Here is a 16169-nt window from a genome sequence, read left to right as displayed (position 1 = left end):
TATGTGGCAAATTACTGTGATGTCATTTATGAAAGTAGCAGTGAGATGAATATTTGATCTTTTTTTTAATGTACTGCTTGTCCCTGATTTAGAGGAATTATGCCTCTTTTCCACTGGTACCTACTCGGTTCAGCTTGACTCAACTTTTAGCATTTTCTATTAGGGGTAGTTCCTGGTATCAGTTACTTATCAAGTACCTGCTCGGCCGAGGTTCCAAGCTAGCTGAGATCATCTGAAAATTTAACGCCAGACTTTATGCCACCAACTGGCTAGTCAATGGTGGCACGCACTCAACGAGTCATGTGAACGACCCCAAAGTAGCTAACTTTTTCTTCTTCATAAACTGCCTAGTTTAGAAAATGACCTTTAACCCTCTTTACACCATAACTAGTTTGTGTACACAGTATATTTTAACAAAGACATTTAGCAATAAATCAGGAATAAAAATATGTTAACCAGCATTCATCTATTGAGGATAGGCTGTCAGATCACCATTTAGCTCATAATGCTGGGTGTAAGATAAGATAAGATAACCTTTATTAGTCCCACACGTGGGAAATTTGTTTTGTCACAGCAGGAAGTGGACAGTGCAAAAGTTATGACGCAAAAATTAGAATACAATAAGAATAAATACAGTACACAGCTGTACAGAATAGAATAAAATAATATACTATATACAGTAGAATAAAATAGAATAAAAATATACAATAAGATAAAAATAGAATACGAATGCTATATACAACTGAGTAAAAATACAACGATGCCAGAAAAGATTATTGCACTTAGTGTTATTGCACATGTGTGGATGTGTGTGTTTGTTCAGTTAAAGTCTTTGTTGTGGAGTCTGACAGCAGTGGGGAGGAAAGACCTGCGAAATCTCTCCGTCCCACACCGTGGGTGCCGCAGTCTCCCACTGAAGGAGCTGCTCAGTGCTGTCACAGTCTGCTGCATGGGGTGGGAGACGTTGTCCAACAGGGATGACAGCTTAGCCGCCATTCTCCTGTCACTCACCACCTCCACTGGGTTCAGAGGGCATCCTAGAACAGAGCTGGCCCTTCGGATCACCCTGTTCAGTCTCTTCCTGTCCCCAGCAGAGATGCTGCCGCCCCAGCAGACCACACCATAAAAGATAGCAGAAGCCACCACAGAGTCATAGAAGGTCTTCAGGAGTGGGCCCTCCACCCCAAACGACCTGAGTCTCCGCAGCAGGTACAGCCTGCTCTGCCCTTTCCTGTAGAGGGCGTCTGAGTTATGAGTCCAGTCCAGTCTGTTGTTCAGATGAACACCAAGGTACCTGTAGCTGTCCACAGCCTCAATGTCCATACCCTGGATGTTCAGTGGTTGCAGTGGAGAATGCTTGTGCCTGCGGAAGTCTACCACCAGCTCCTTGGTTTTACTGGCGTTGATCTGGAGGTAGTTCAGCTGGCACCAGTCCACAAAGTCTTGAGTCAGTCCTCTGTACTCCTTGTCGTCCCCATCAGTGATGAGGCCGACTATTGCAGAGTCATCAGAGAACTTCTGCAGGAAGCACTGGGTGGAATTGTGGGAGAAGTCTGCAGTGTAGATGGTGAAGAGGAACGGAGCCAGAACCGTTCCCTGTGGGGCCCCCGTACTGCAGACGACCCTGTCCGACACACAGCCCTGAGTCCTCACATACTGTGGTCGGTCGGTGAGGTAGTCCAAAATCCAGGTAGTGAGGTGATGGTCCACTCCAGAGTTCTCCAGCTTGTCCTTCAGAACCGAGGGAAGAATAGTGTTGAAGGCACTGGAGAAATCAAAGAACATGATTCCAGCGGTCTCCAGGTGAGCGAGGGAACGATGTAGGAGGTGAATGACGGCATCATCCGCGCCAATGCCAGGCTGGTAGGCAAACTGAAGTGGGTCCAGTGATGAGCTTGTTAGGCGCCGAAGCTGAGCCAGGACCAACCGCTCCAGGGTCTTCATCAGGTGGGATGTCAGAGCCACCGGCCTGTAGCTGTTGAGGTCCTTGGGGCGTGAAGTCTTTGGCACTGGTACAACACAGGAGGTTTTCCAGAGCTGTGGGACTCTTCCCAACCTCAGGCTCAGGTTGAAGAGGTGCTCCATCACCCCACACAGTTGGTCCGCGCAGGACCTGACGACCCTCGAGCTGATGCCATCTGGGCCCGCTGCCTTCTTGCCATTAATCCTCCTCAGTTCCCTCCTAACCTGGGTGGTTGAGAGAGACAGGCTGGAGCCTTGTGTTGAGTGTGTATTGGATGCTGTTGTTGGGGGTGGGGGGGAGTGAGCAGGGTGAATAGAGGAGGTGTGAAGTGTCTGAGGTGTCAGAGGTGGAACAGCAGCAGTGGGGGTGGGTGAGTCTGCAGCCGATGTTGTAGACTGTCTCATGGTTGAATCAAATCTGTTGAAGAAATGATTCAGTTCATTTGCCCACCTCACATCCCTCCCAGGCAGAGAGTTCTGCTGTTTGTGGCCTGAGATGGTTCTGAGGCCTCTCCAGACTTCACCAACGTTGTTTTGCTGAAGCTGGTTCTCCATCTTCTGCCTGTAGCTGTCCTTCCCATTCCTTATCAGTCCCCTCAACTCTCTCTGCACCCTTTTCAACTCCTCTTTGTCTTTGGATTTGAAGGCCCTCCTCTTCTGCTTGAGGACAGCTTTAATTTCTGGGGTAATCCAAGGTTTGTTGTTGGAGAAACACCGTACAGTCCTGGTAGGTACGGTGTTATCCACACAGAAATTAATATAGTCAGTAATGCATGTAGTAAGGCTGTCGATGTCCTCTCCATGGTCGTCACAGATCACCTCCCACACAGTCGACTCAAAACAGTCCTTAAGAGCCTCCTCGCTCTCCTCTGACCATCTCTGCACTGTGCGGGTGGCTGGTGGCACCCTGCGCACTAAGGGCTCATACACAGGGACAAGGTGCACCAGGTTGTGGTCAGATTTGCCCAGTGGAGGGAGAGGTGATGAACTGTATGCCTCTTCAGCATTGGCATACAGTAAGTCCAGTGTTTTATTGTCTCTGGTTGAGCAGGTCACATACTGGGTGAAGGTGGGCAGTGTGGAGTCCAAAGAGGCATGATTGAAGTCCCCTGATATTATGAGAAGGGCTCTCGGAGATTGTGTTTGCAGTCTGCTGACCACTGAGTGGAGAGTGTCACAGGCTGCATCCGCGTTGGCCGAGGGGGGGACATACGCTGTTATTGCGATAACATGCGAGAATTCCCGGGGCAGATAGTACGGACGCATGCTAACGGCTAACAGCTCAATGTCTCTGCTGCAGAGTTGTTCTTTCACAGTGATGTGCCCAGGGTTACACCATCTGTCGTTCACAAAAACTGCCAGTCCCCCTCCTTTCCTCTTACCGCTCTCTCTCGTCCTGTCCGCTCGCAGCATCTGAAATCCCGGTAGTGTCACGCTTGTGTCCGGAGTTAGCGGTGTTAGCCACGACTCCGTTAGCATCATGATGCTACATTGCCGGTACTCCCTCTGTGACCAGGTTAGCGACGTGAGCTCATCCATCTTATTGGGCAAAGATCTTACGTTTCCAATGATTACAGAAGGAAGAGATGGTCGATAACGTCTCCTTCTCGGGCGACGGCGCTCCTTCCCAGCACGACACCCCCGTCTTTTCCTCCTCAGCTCGCTGGGAATGTCGGGTCTGTCCGCCGGCAGTACCGCTGCGGGACGCAGCGCTAACAGCTAATCCTTACTGTAAACAAAGGATCCCTGCTCTGGGTCCCCAGACACGCGTGAAAAAAGTAGAAATAAACTAAGAAAAACGACCAGAACTAGCACAAAACGGTAGAACATGGTTGCAGAGTCTAATTACTGATACGTTAGTTATAAAAAATTACAAGAAGAAAAGATAAGAAAGAAAGAAACTCAGATTGAGCAGAGCTGCTGTAACAGGCTGCCGCACATGGGGGGCGCCGGAAGATGTCAGGCGTCCACAACTACTTATTCTGAAGGAGACTGTAAAACTTTGTGAAAGGAGACAAATCAATGAAATAAAGCTCACTCAAAAATGACAGAAACACTAAGGAGACTTGAGGATTTCCAGAACTTTTCCGCTGGCAAGTGTTGCATAATATTAGCTAAACAACATCTGGTTATAAACCATCTTGTTTTCAGCCATCTATACACAAGAAAGTCACATGTCTAACTTACTGAAAACTCAGCAACTGCAACATTGGAAAGAAGCACGTTTATGCACGTTTTCATGTGCTGGAGCCCTGCCTTAAGTGATTTGAGGTTGATCTGTAGAGACTCCTCTCTATAGTGACAAAACTGAACATGGACAAATAGCACTCCTTATCTTAAACTGCATCATAGCAAGTATGTATTAGGGCACAGCTAACATAATCATTTCATAATTGGGAGGTTGCCTGATAAAAACCAACACAAATATGTGTGCAGCTACGCTTTACCACTGTCATTATCTAATGCCTGTCTGAGACCCAACATCACACAGTGCATTACTCTGCCAAGAGTCCACTGCACCTATGTTAAGTGTGCTCCTCTGCTTTTCAACCACAGTCCTGGGTTTTACAAACAAATTTGATCACATTTTTCTGAAAAAGTATAAAGCCAGATTACAGACCAGAAACATGACATGTTAGGACACTACAGTACTGATGCAATACAGATTTTATAATCCAGGTTATTGGCACCAGCTGTTTACCTTCTATAAATCTAAAATGGCGAGAGAAAAAGAAAAGCATCTCTAGATGCCGTGTCCCAGTCAGTTTAAATGAACGTTATGTGTATGCTCGTGCACCAAGAAACAGGCAGAAAGTTGTCTTTGATGTTTGAAAAATATTCAGTGTTGTAAACAGACAGATTTTGATGTTTAGGTTGCATAAAAGATTAAAGCTGAGGAAACTGTTTGATATGGACACAGTGATAGTGACCAGCTATAGCTTTGCACATGGACATAATGTTTCTGCACAGTGACGTTTCTGTCCCTGCCCTCCAAACGGAGATGCCACTGATAAGACTGTCAACATCCCAGTTGTTAATGTGACTGCAGACATCGTAAAACACCCATAAAGCTGTAAAATTTACTCGTTTTATTGTAGGGCACGGTCAGGACAGTGTGTGCTTCTTTGCCAACCATCTCAAAACTAATCATGTAAACGCGTTTTTAGCAAACGAACCCAATCGTTTTCTAAAAATAAAGTCAGAGCCAACATTATTTTCCTGTGTAAATGCCTTGCTGCCACATAGCTGAACTTCTATCACAAAATATTGTTTCAATTCTTCATGCAGAGGTAAGTACCTCTGGATTTGCAGATGTTTCATCTCAGTTAATCTGCCTGCAACTATGATTGGATTAAAAAGGATCAAGCGCCATAGTTTCAGAAAGCAACCCACCTGGAAAAGACATCCATGGGTTCTTTTACCCAACTGGAAAAATTGACTGACATCATTTAAAATCAGCCTAATTACACAAATTATGAAAGGAATTCTGGTCAAGAAGAACATAGTGAGAGGCGTTTAAACAAGGGGCGGAAAGCTCACTAGCCCGAACATGCAAAACTAACTAAAAGGGGCGAGTTGGCGCCAGTCTGTGGAACTTTCTCTGACTACAACATAGGAAGCAATATGCCGCGTGAATGACTTCTGGGATTTCCTGCTCTCACTGAAGTGATGGTTGAATGCAGGAAAGTCAGACTAGTTGAGGTTCTGCAGTGGCAGACAGAAATGGCTATGTAAGTTTCCTTTGCTGATTTGACCACACCAGAGCGAAAGGGTGGGTGATGTAGAGAGGGAACTGATAAGAGACAATAGTAGCTCTGGCAGGAAGCAAAAGAATAGGACAATGCCCATTAGCAAGCTCCCAAAGAGTGAGTGTCCTTCCTTAAAGCACTCCAGTGGAGGACCTCTTCATTCTTAAATGAACCATTGGCAATCAGCATGGATTGACGGTGGGGGGCTACAAGGGTTACTGTGTGCAAAGCAAAGTTGGTGCAGTGTCATTCAAATTAGTTCAGCTACATTTAGCCTCATATCGTCTTTAAAGGAGAAAAACACAAAAACCCAAGATCTCAAAAGAACCTAGCTATGTTCTGTGTTTTACTATTGGTGTTGAAAGATTTTGCGGGGCTTTCCATAGCTCTAAAAGGGGCCTTTTGGGGGGTGACCATGCAAAACAAGTGAGCATGATTAGTCCATGTACAGTAAACGCAAGGAGGCTGTGTTCCCCCATTTGTAGGAGTATTACTTTTCTCCTATATCACAGTTCTGTCTTTTATCAGTGGTTTGGATTTAACCATTTTCCTTTAAAAAAAGAAAAAGAAAAAAGAAAAAAAGAAAACAACTCAGCCCTGGTTTCATAACTTTTCTCTCCCCCCCCCATTGGAGAGATCTATTCATTTTCCTTTCATGCTTGACTGATTAACTAGACTACACAAGTTCTACATGATAAAACAGGATTGGGGGTACATGCAGGCAAAAGAGACTAAAAGACTGACATTGTTGTTTTAGCATCTAATCCAAAACCATTATCACCAAACATCAGCAAAGAAGTCAAATGTTTTAGCTCAGAAAGAAAACTACAATTAAGAGATTGCCTTTGAAACCGCAGGGAAATTCCAGCACTGCCTCACGTTGGATTATAAAAGACTCCACAGGCGCCAACTTCACAGTTCAGGCCTTGAGAAAATAATGCAGCTTATCAAGTATATCATATCTTGTGGCTAAAATATAGTAGCTGTGGATGAGAGGGGGAACTTACTGCTAGAAGTCAAAATTTTTTTATTTGTGTCAGTGTTTTATATGCTCAGTACTTGCTTGATAAACTGCTGGAGAGGATATGACTGGCTTATTTTATATTCTCAACGAATAATTTGTGTCAGAAAATGGGGGTGGCTGAAGCCTTTTTGGGGGAAGCAAAAATTCCTCTTGGTAGGAAAAACAAAACCAAACAAAAAACACTATGAATTTACACAGGTCAAAAGCAATCTCACAGAATCACTGCTTTCCTCAGACATTACCCTACAGAGGTAATGTCTGACATTAAGCTCAGACATTGTTTAACCTGTCAGCTCCCCAGTGTGTGTGATGTCCATCTATAGCACAGCTGACAATCTGAAAAATTCACTGCTAGTGAGTGGACAGCCACTGCGCGTGCTACACAGTCAGTACCCTCTCCTAAACTATAATTCTAGTATTTCCAGTAGATGTCTTGATGCATGCTTAATCCAGGTAAGTATTCCCAAAATTACTGTCTGGACGTAGCATTTTCAGTGGGAGAAACGTTTCGTCACTCATCCACTGAAAATGCTACGTCCAGATGAAAAGAATCAACTTTTAGGGTTTCCAGTAGATGCTGCATGTGAACTTAACTGCCCTGGCATTTTCCCCAACTTCATGTAATAAGAAAGCTCAAGTTTTTTAAATCCCAACTGGGAGAGAGAAAAACAAAACCCAAACAAGCAGATCAAGATACAATACTGAATAGAAAAATTATTTATTACACTTCAGTCAAGTATTGAAGGCCACAAACATTTCTTATGTGAGGTTTATTAGGGTAAGTTGGACTGGGCTATTTAACAGTTACCATCTTTACATAGAAATAAGATCATGCTTTTATCCATTTTTCTCATTTTACATTGAAATTCCAGTTACCAAATCCAACTGTATAAAACAAACTGAGTGGTGCCAATTTTAAGTCCAGTTATTTAGTTACATAGTTATAGGGCTGCTCGATTATGGCAAAAATGATAATCACGATTATTTTCACTGAAATTGAGATCTCGATTGTTTGACGATATTTATTTAACCCTTTAAGACGTACCATAGAACCAAGTCCGCCAGAGCTTATATTTTTTTTTTACATGTTGTAGTGCCATTTGTGGGAGCATTTCAAGTTGCTATACAACTGTTATAGCCCATATTTTAATAATATGTATGCATTAAGTCCATAGTAACTACATTAATTGCAAAAAAGTGCAATAAACTACAAAACAATTTAAAATCGTTTTTGTTTTTTTAACATATATTTCTACTTGGAGAAATTTAAGAGGTTTATCCCTCAAAACTTTAAATACAAAAAAGTTGCAAAAAATAGTTTACAACAACAGGAAATTTATTTTGAGTGTCTTCATAGTTTTATTTTGGAGGAGATACACCAATTTTTATATACACTGCAGGAAAAAAAAAAAAAAAAAAAAAAAATCATATGATGCAAATTTGCAAAGAAAACAGCAGGTGCATCAAAATAAACTATTTCCAGCAGTGCAATTCGAGTTCTAAGCATCCCAGCAACTATTCAGAAAAGTCAAACATGACCAGTATAGGTTTTTAAGGCCTACAAGTAAAAAACTACATTTCCGTGAAAATGAGTCACTTCCGGTTTCGGCCAGCAAATTGCAGACATGTGATAGTTCGTGCTGACGTCTGTTTCACTGTGGGAAGTGCTACAAACAGCTGATCGGATCGGCAAAGCGTGTTTCTGGAATATTATGTTTTTGTTCCTGCAAGCACTTTTTATGCAATATTTGCAAAGCTTTATGTGGAAGGAAACCGTGGCCGAGGACAAGCTGATGGCATAAGATGTAAGTACAACTCCTCCGGTTTCATATGCAAAACAAATTATTGCGCTAGCTTACACGGTTCAGGTTCTACAGGGATTTAAAAATAGTTACACAAAACGGAGCGTGCTGCTCTGACCGGCTTTAAAGGGTTAACAATGACTTTAAAAAATTATATAAAATAGTGTGCAACACCACTGAAGTTTTTTTTTACCTCTCTTTTCAGCCAACGGCAGTCACTCTCCTCTCCAAATAACTTCTGCTTAGCTTTCCGAGCTTCCCTCGGGTCCTCTTAATCAGCGGTCTCCAACCTTTTTTGCGCCACGGACCGGTTTATGCCCGACAATATTTTCACGGACCGGCCTTTAAGGTGTCGCGGATAAATGAGGGAGGGGCTAATAATCGGCTCAGTCATTTCTAATGATCGTTGAAAGCCCAGATCGTAATCGTGATTAAAATTCGATTAATTGAGCAGCCCTACATAGTTATTTTCCCCGGTAAATCACACCATCCTAAATTTATCTGCATTACACACAGCAGTGCTCTATGGAAGAAAGCTGAATGAAGGTATACTTTTAGTCAGAACATTTTGTAAATGTTAGTACAGGTTTAATTTTTTCCAACACAGCTTTATTGATGTTAGTTGTAATTGGCAAGTTTCTAAACCAACCTAAATTGGTTAATGACACATGGATGGCAAAGCCTGGCAGGATTAGTGTATGCTAGTGGCTGTTGTGCTGTTTAAATCCAGCATTTGACCATGCTACTATTGTCTATATGAGCAAGAGGCATGTACATGAACAACCACGTGATCTTTTTGAGGCTTCTTAGTATGGAGCCAGATCATTTCTGAAACAGTACAAGTGCTCTTTATTTAACAAACAAAATATACACATTCAACTGAAAATGGTGCCAAGTGTGGAAGTAGCCTTAAACTTCCTGTGTGAACAGCAGTCTCAACAGAATACCTAAAAAGTCTGATATGAATGCAAAGCGACTTCACACGAAAACTGGTCTTTAGTCTTACTTTAGCGTCAGCAGAGCTTTGCTCCTCTGGGCTTTCATTTCTGTCTGAAAAGAGTCTTACTCAAGACTGTGGCAGCTCTGGTTTATAAAAGCTAAAGAGTCAGTGCTTTTCTACTCTGACAGACAGCACAAGATGGAGTCAAACAAATCCACAGAGAAAGACATAACTTCCAGACAGTGAACTGTCAGAAAGAGAGCAATTAAACAAACATAAGATCCAAATGATTTTAAAGATGGTGTAAAAACATAAACAAAACAGTAAAAGTTGCTTCAAGTGCTCAAAATGAAGGAAAGTTTAAGTCCTTCACATGACCTCCTGAGAAATTCAAGGAACTTAGTTTGTTCAGGGAATACTCTATTCTTATGTGAACAACACCCAGCAAAACACAATAAGACAAACAATGGAGCATACATTTAAAAAAAACAAAACAAATAAAAAAAAAAAAAAACAGAACATTTCCATATAACTATTTTGTTTCTCCACCCCAGACAAAAGGAATGCAACCAAATGCCTCTGCTGTGATTGTTCGTCGACAGCTGAAGCCATCCCTAACCCAGCAGGGAAACGGGGGGGGGGGGGGGGGCAAACCCAAGCAAAAGTCAGTGGGTGAGCAAGAGGAGAAGCAATGCGGTGCATAGATAGTACCTGCCCATTTGGTGATCAAGAATGGGTGGAGTGTAAATGAAAGACAAACCCTCCACACCCTGGTGGAAATTTATGGCTCACCTTGGAAGAAAAACATGCTCCCCAAAAGCCCATCCTTAAGGGTTTCATGTAGCATAGCATCTTTTTTCAAAAACAGGCTAATTTATAGTTCCCTGGCAGTTAACTCCTCTTTCAGTGACAACAAATACCTTTTCATTACAAAGGAGGACTGCTAGGTAGTAGAGCTGCCCTTGGAATACAGATGGAAGTCATTTAGTCCTCACTGTCCCATTGCTAGCTTAAACATAGAAACACCAGGTTTATTTTAGGGCTTAAAACCCCAAAGAGACCCTTGTGCGTAATTACTTCCATTATAATGCTAGGCTTTATCATATTCTTTTGCTGCTCTCTACTTCCGACTTCAGAGTGTAAACATCCAAACCCATTTACCCACAAGTCGAGGCAGCTATTACACCGCTGGACTGTGTCCAAGAAACACATTTTTAAGGATTTGATTTCAGTGCCTCTTTCCCCTTTTCAGAACAGAGCTTGTGTAACCGCAAGACTGGGCTAAATTCTTCACAGAAAGTCTCATGGTAATAGTTTCCAGTTTAGATTGTTTTTGTGTGTGCCATTTTAAGTGTGGTGTGTAAGATTTTTTTTTGTGAATCCACTTCTAAAAACATTGAAGGAACTGGTTTGAATAGGCAGAAAAAGGCATTAGTAATAAATTAGTAAGAAACAGTTGTATTACACATGACGCAGTAGAGAGCGATTAAACAACTCAAACTCAGGCAAACGGGGGTGGTGAGGGAGCACTGACGCTGTAAAGGACAGGCTTCACAAAAGTCTGGAGTGTGTTAGGATTACATTCCTGTACAAAGAACAAAGCTTTGGCTTATCAATGAACTGCTTCTCAAGCCAAGAGTCAGGAAAAGTCACACTTAATAAGTTTATAAAGTTCAAACAGTTACACAATCTTTAATAATACTACACCCAGAACTTCAGAAAACCCAAGACTAACTAGCTTTAATTTAGTAAGGCATCTTACCTTCATCAGTGCTGGCAGGCCGGCACTGGGTCCTTAAAACTTGAGCAAATAAAGCCAGAAACAGAAGTATACTTGGCCTCATCAGCATCCTGCTGAGGGAGCTACGACTGTTGGCTTTTGTGCGACTGGAACTCCATTCAGGTGTTTGGGACATCAGCAGCAGTGCATCCACAGTCCACAGCTTAAAAAAATAAAATTAATAATAATTAAATACATATATAAATTTATGACATTATCAAGCTTTAACTCTTCACAAGTTTGTTCTCAGTAATAATATTTATTTATTTTAAATGTATCAAAATCAGTTCATTGTCCAAGATATTTCAGTGTAAAACAATTCAGGAAGCTAAACTGAACTAGCAAAACCTGATGTGAGAACAGCAAAATAAACTAACACATTAAATGTTTGTTGACAAGGAATTTCCATGACCACAAAGAAAAAAAAAAAAAAAAAAGTAGAGAATATTCTGTATGTTTAAGAGGTTTGAGGTAGATAATTCAGTATTTAGGCCTGCTTGCAGAAAACCATGATAAGAAACTGCAGTGCTCCAGACTCCCACTGATAACTTAAATGTTGGATGTGTCATGCTCAGTTCACAGGAATGTAATGCCTTTGATGTTTTCAATTCGAAGTAGCAATTTAAGTCTTGAAATCTTAAAGATTGTCATTGCACCCCGACAACACCATAGCAAGGTTTGTCATTTTAGGTGCTTGTATTGTACCCCCTTTATGCACATCTGCTTAAATCATTGCCTCTGCAGCATCTGGCCACACAGATTAACACTTGCTCATAATCTGCTTCACAGAATTTGTTAAAGACAAAAGGGAGAAGAAAAAAAAAAGATCCAACATACTACAGCCTGTTATGTGACACCCTTATTGAGAAAGACTGTCAGGCCATCATTTCCAGAGAGGGAAACAGAAGATCTATCACCCAACAGTTGGTTTTATTTCCCAAACCCGGAATGACACCCGCTACAGCAATTTGCTCGCATAACCTGCTAATAAGTGTCAAAGACAAGACTTGGATGACAGACTTTGCCAACTTTAAAAACCAATCGTTCTGTAAAAACACAAAGAGATGAAAAAAGAGAAAAAGAAGCTTGGTTAATATTTTCACAAAGTCCAGCACAGAAGCAGCTGTGATTTTCTTTAAGGGGTAATCACTTGTATGAGTGTTCCCTGACTGAAGCAGTCATTGTGTTCTCCTAAAACCAATTCAATTTCACTTTCCAAGAATGGCCTAGTGTTCCAGCAGCTGAGCTGGGTCAGGGGGGGTCCAAGAGGGATAAAGAAGCTTGGTCATCTCTACTCCAAGCTGTGAGTCAGTGTTTGGGATGCCTCCAAGAAAATGCTTCTGCTGCCGGACAGAAGGAACCGCAACAAGCAGCCGACCATGTTCCCCAGCCCCCTCGTCACTACGACAATATTTGGAAGGAGGAGGAAATCGCTTTTTTAAAGTGTGACAGGACACTTTGTCATAGTCCGCGCCCTTGGGAGCACTAGTCAGACATGCACTGTCTTACGACGCACACCGAAGGCATGCTGGTCTTGAACTTGCGATTTGAGACTGAACCACACACTGGCAGCCTGACAATAATGACTCAAAGTCACCATTTTCAGTTTATTACTCAATAGGAAAATATGCCACCTCATTTTTTTTTCCTCCTTTGAAAAATTTCATCCATCAATTTTGTGCTTTTTCAATTCATCTGGTACTATATTTTATAAATAGCACAAATAATAAACTTTGTATCTGGTATGTGAATATTTTAAAAGAGCTAGTTACATATTAGAGTGCACACTAGAATGAAAAACATGACATTTGTCTACAAAGAAAAAAAAAAGAAAAAAGCAGCCCATGTCATTTACATTTGAAAATGAAGAAATTATCATTTCCAGGTAAAAATAAAGTTGATTTGAACACATTGAGTGTATTCATGTCAATTATTCCCCCATTTAATAAATAAAAATGAAGAACTCTGTCTTAATGATGGCACAATGGGCTAAATGAAGAAAACACCTATCAAATAACTAACTCTCAAACACTAAAGTCCTGTACTGTTGCAACTAAAACTCGCCTAATAGTTGGGGTGGATGAAAGTGTATAAAACATCTTTTTAAAATCTTACATCAAGATTGAAATGCAAATCTCCACTCTTTGGTAGTAGCAGCATTTAACTGACACGCAAAGACCAGTACTTGTCTAATAATTTGGTTTTACATAGGTCCTTTTAATTCAATAACCAGTTTTTATACCTTTTGAGGCCAAAATTCAAAAGGAGTGCAGAAAGACATTTAGCTTGTAAACAAGGACTGCTTGGGAAATAAATACAGCCAGAGAACTGGCATTACAGAAAAGGCACATATCCAAATGTTTGTTCACCAACTGATTTATCCACTCTTAAAAGATAAAAGCATTTCCCTGAACACTGGCAGCGCAGAGAGAACTTACACTAAACAAATTAAAAACACACACGAGACAGCTTTTCTCATTATATTAAGACAAAGGTTTCAGGCAAACCTAAAAACATGACCCACACCATAATTACATTTCACTGTCCATCCATGCAGAAAATTCCTCAGCTCCCAAATTCTGTAGCCCCCCTTCCAGTTTAGTGTGCACTTCCAGTCAGCAGCAGGCCAGTCTGCACATGGTCGCAAATTCAGGGGAAGACGAGCATCAGACCATTACCCTAAAGCTACCGTTTTCACAAAAACACAGACTGCCTTTTTTTTGCTGCTGTTGTTGTTGTTGTTGTTGTTGTTGTTGTTGTTGTTGTTGTTGTTGTCGTCGTCGTCATTTTCTGTGCAGCCATGCAATCTGACTCACAGGTTCTCCACCATGGCGAGAGATCAGGTGTCACGAGATTACAGTCAAAAGTAAAGACCATTTGAATCTGACACTGCCATTTGGTTAACACTTTAACCCAAACTGCTTCTCAGGGCTGCTCAGTATGTGTGACTGTTTATCTTCTCTGCCACCCCCTCCACATACACACATTTTAAGAAACAAAACTCCTAACCATGGCAGCATGAGTACAACAGATTCCACACAAGATGTTGAGCAAGTCACTGTTTAAAAAAAATGTTTCAAGGTAAACACTGCAATCCCTCAACCAAATTTATTTATGGCAAATACAAACATACAGCTCAGGTGACAATAATTCTGCCAGGGAGAGCAGCAGCCTAGTAAATTAAAGGGCTCTGGAAAAAAAAAACAAAAAAAACTTTTCCACCCTGGTGAAGTCCCTGTGGACTAAACCATCCATCTTCTCCCTCTGCTTTTATAACATTTCGAGCACCACGCTGCATCTAATTGGCCCCTTCAGATCCAGCCTTCATGACAGAAAAAGTAATGACGGGCAAAACCTTAAAATTAAAAAAAAAATGAAATAAAACAATAAAAAGTAATCAAACAACATTTCTAAATAAGTCACCTTTTTTCAATAAAGGAAAGAAACAAACAAATGTTGGAGATTACACTGAAGTGTTATGATGTATCCGCTAAACCAAACTCGACGCGTTAAATAGGAATAATAGCATCACATGTAGTTTGAGCATTTGCTGTTGTTGTTTTTTTAAGGGTTCTCCTTGATGTAGTTAGAATTTATCCAAGAAACTTATCTAATGTGATTAAAGGCGCCTGCTGTGGCTGTAGACAGAAACCCAAACCAGTTTTAGCAGGCCTCTAGGCAACGTTTTGGCTCTTTTAACGCTTGTACTCTCATATTTTAAAGCATGGTTGGAGATTGTGGGTGTCGCACCCCATGAAAACCAAAGAGAAACATGCCTACAAAAAACAAAACACAAAACACTAAATTATTGCCCAAAGACCATTTACTCAAGTGTAACATGTGGTTAAATGTCTGCTTGCCCAGTTCTTTAATTAACTTCCACTCAGGGTCCTCCAATAACGTTAAAACAGCGCAATAGCAAACAACAGCTAAGCCCCCTTTTAGCACGTAAACAAGTAGTAAAATGAAGCTAAATCAAGGAGTGAAGGAATAAAACGACCAGCTCACCTTACTGGCGGGGAGCCGTGAAACAGCCAGCCTCGGTGAGATAAGGAAGACTCATGAGCTGAGATTGGATGGAGGAAAACCTCCCCGAAAACTGTTTATCCAGACTTATCCCACTAACGAAGCTCGACGTTTAGCTAACAGGTTTGCGCATATTTTGCGCCCTTCTTCTTCTTTTAAACAAACTTTCCGACAGAAGAAGGGGAAAAAAGTTCAACTAAAAAAAAGAAGAAAGAGAGAGAGAAAGATAATCAATTGAGCGGAAAAACTTCTTAAATGGTGTTAAATTGTGAAGTTTTAACTTCTAACGTCTTTTCTCCCTTTCTTACCTGGGTAAACACGTCCGAAGAAACTACGAGAGCGCAGGCTATGCAGCAGTTTCCAGCAGTCCCTTTATCCCAAAAGGCTTCGCTTGCGATGAAATTCAGTCTCCCCACTTCAGAAAACTGTCCTAAAGTTGTTCAACTCGCTCTAACACAATATCCGAACACGAAATATCCTCCATTCTTATACATATATTTATTTTTATACAAAAGAACGGCGCTTAAATCAATCCTAGAAAGTATTTCGACCGTTCCCGGCGGAGAGGTACGGCTAAACAACGAGAGTCCGAGCAGTTCCACACCTCCCCCCTTAAATCAGAGAATATGCGTATCCTCCGGAACATTGTCAAAACTGCACACAGTACACTAAGAACTTCCGGTCTGCTGTTGAGAAACTAAAAGCCCAAAGCGGCAACGTTTCACATAAAGTAGATGCGGTTGCTTGGTACTGGTATCAAAAAGATGTGCTGGGTACATTTACTGGACTACACTAAACAGGGATCGTTATTACTGCTGGTTATTACCCAGGAAGGTCGACTAAGACCCCCTTTGAGACCTCTTAGAAATGATAAAAAGAGGAGTTG

At 41.5% G+C, this 16169-nt stretch overlaps 1 protein-coding gene across 2 annotated transcripts in view; it reads right to left on the bottom strand.

The window, feature by feature from the left end:
- Positions 1–15881, bottom strand: part of fgfr1a (fibroblast growth factor receptor 1a) — a 31463-nt gene extending 15582 nt beyond the window's left edge. Inside the window, exons 1-3 of one of the 2 annotated variants that reach the window (XM_085367131.1) lie at positions 15592–15881; positions 15266–15479; positions 11240–11420 (exon numbers count right to left, since the gene is read on the bottom strand). In XM_085367131.1, the coding sequence (XP_085223257.1) occupies positions 11240–11393 (154 nt within the window). In that variant the 5' untranslated portion in view covers positions 11394–11420; positions 15266–15479; positions 15592–15881. The remainder of the gene's footprint in view (positions 1–11239; positions 11421–15265; positions 15480–15591) is intronic. The other variant, XM_085367132.1, reaches the window with a different exon arrangement.
- Positions 15882–16169: the final 288 nt, after the last annotated feature.

This window comes from Diplotaxodon limnothrissa, linkage group LG12, assembly GCF_057381915.1.
Source record: "Diplotaxodon limnothrissa isolate DT_005_m linkage group LG12, D_limnothrissa_male_GT1.1, whole genome shotgun sequence".
Taxonomy (NCBI): Eukaryota; Metazoa; Chordata; class Actinopteri; order Cichliformes; family Cichlidae; genus Diplotaxodon; species Diplotaxodon limnothrissa.
This window is presented reverse-complemented; position numbering and strand designations above follow the sequence as displayed.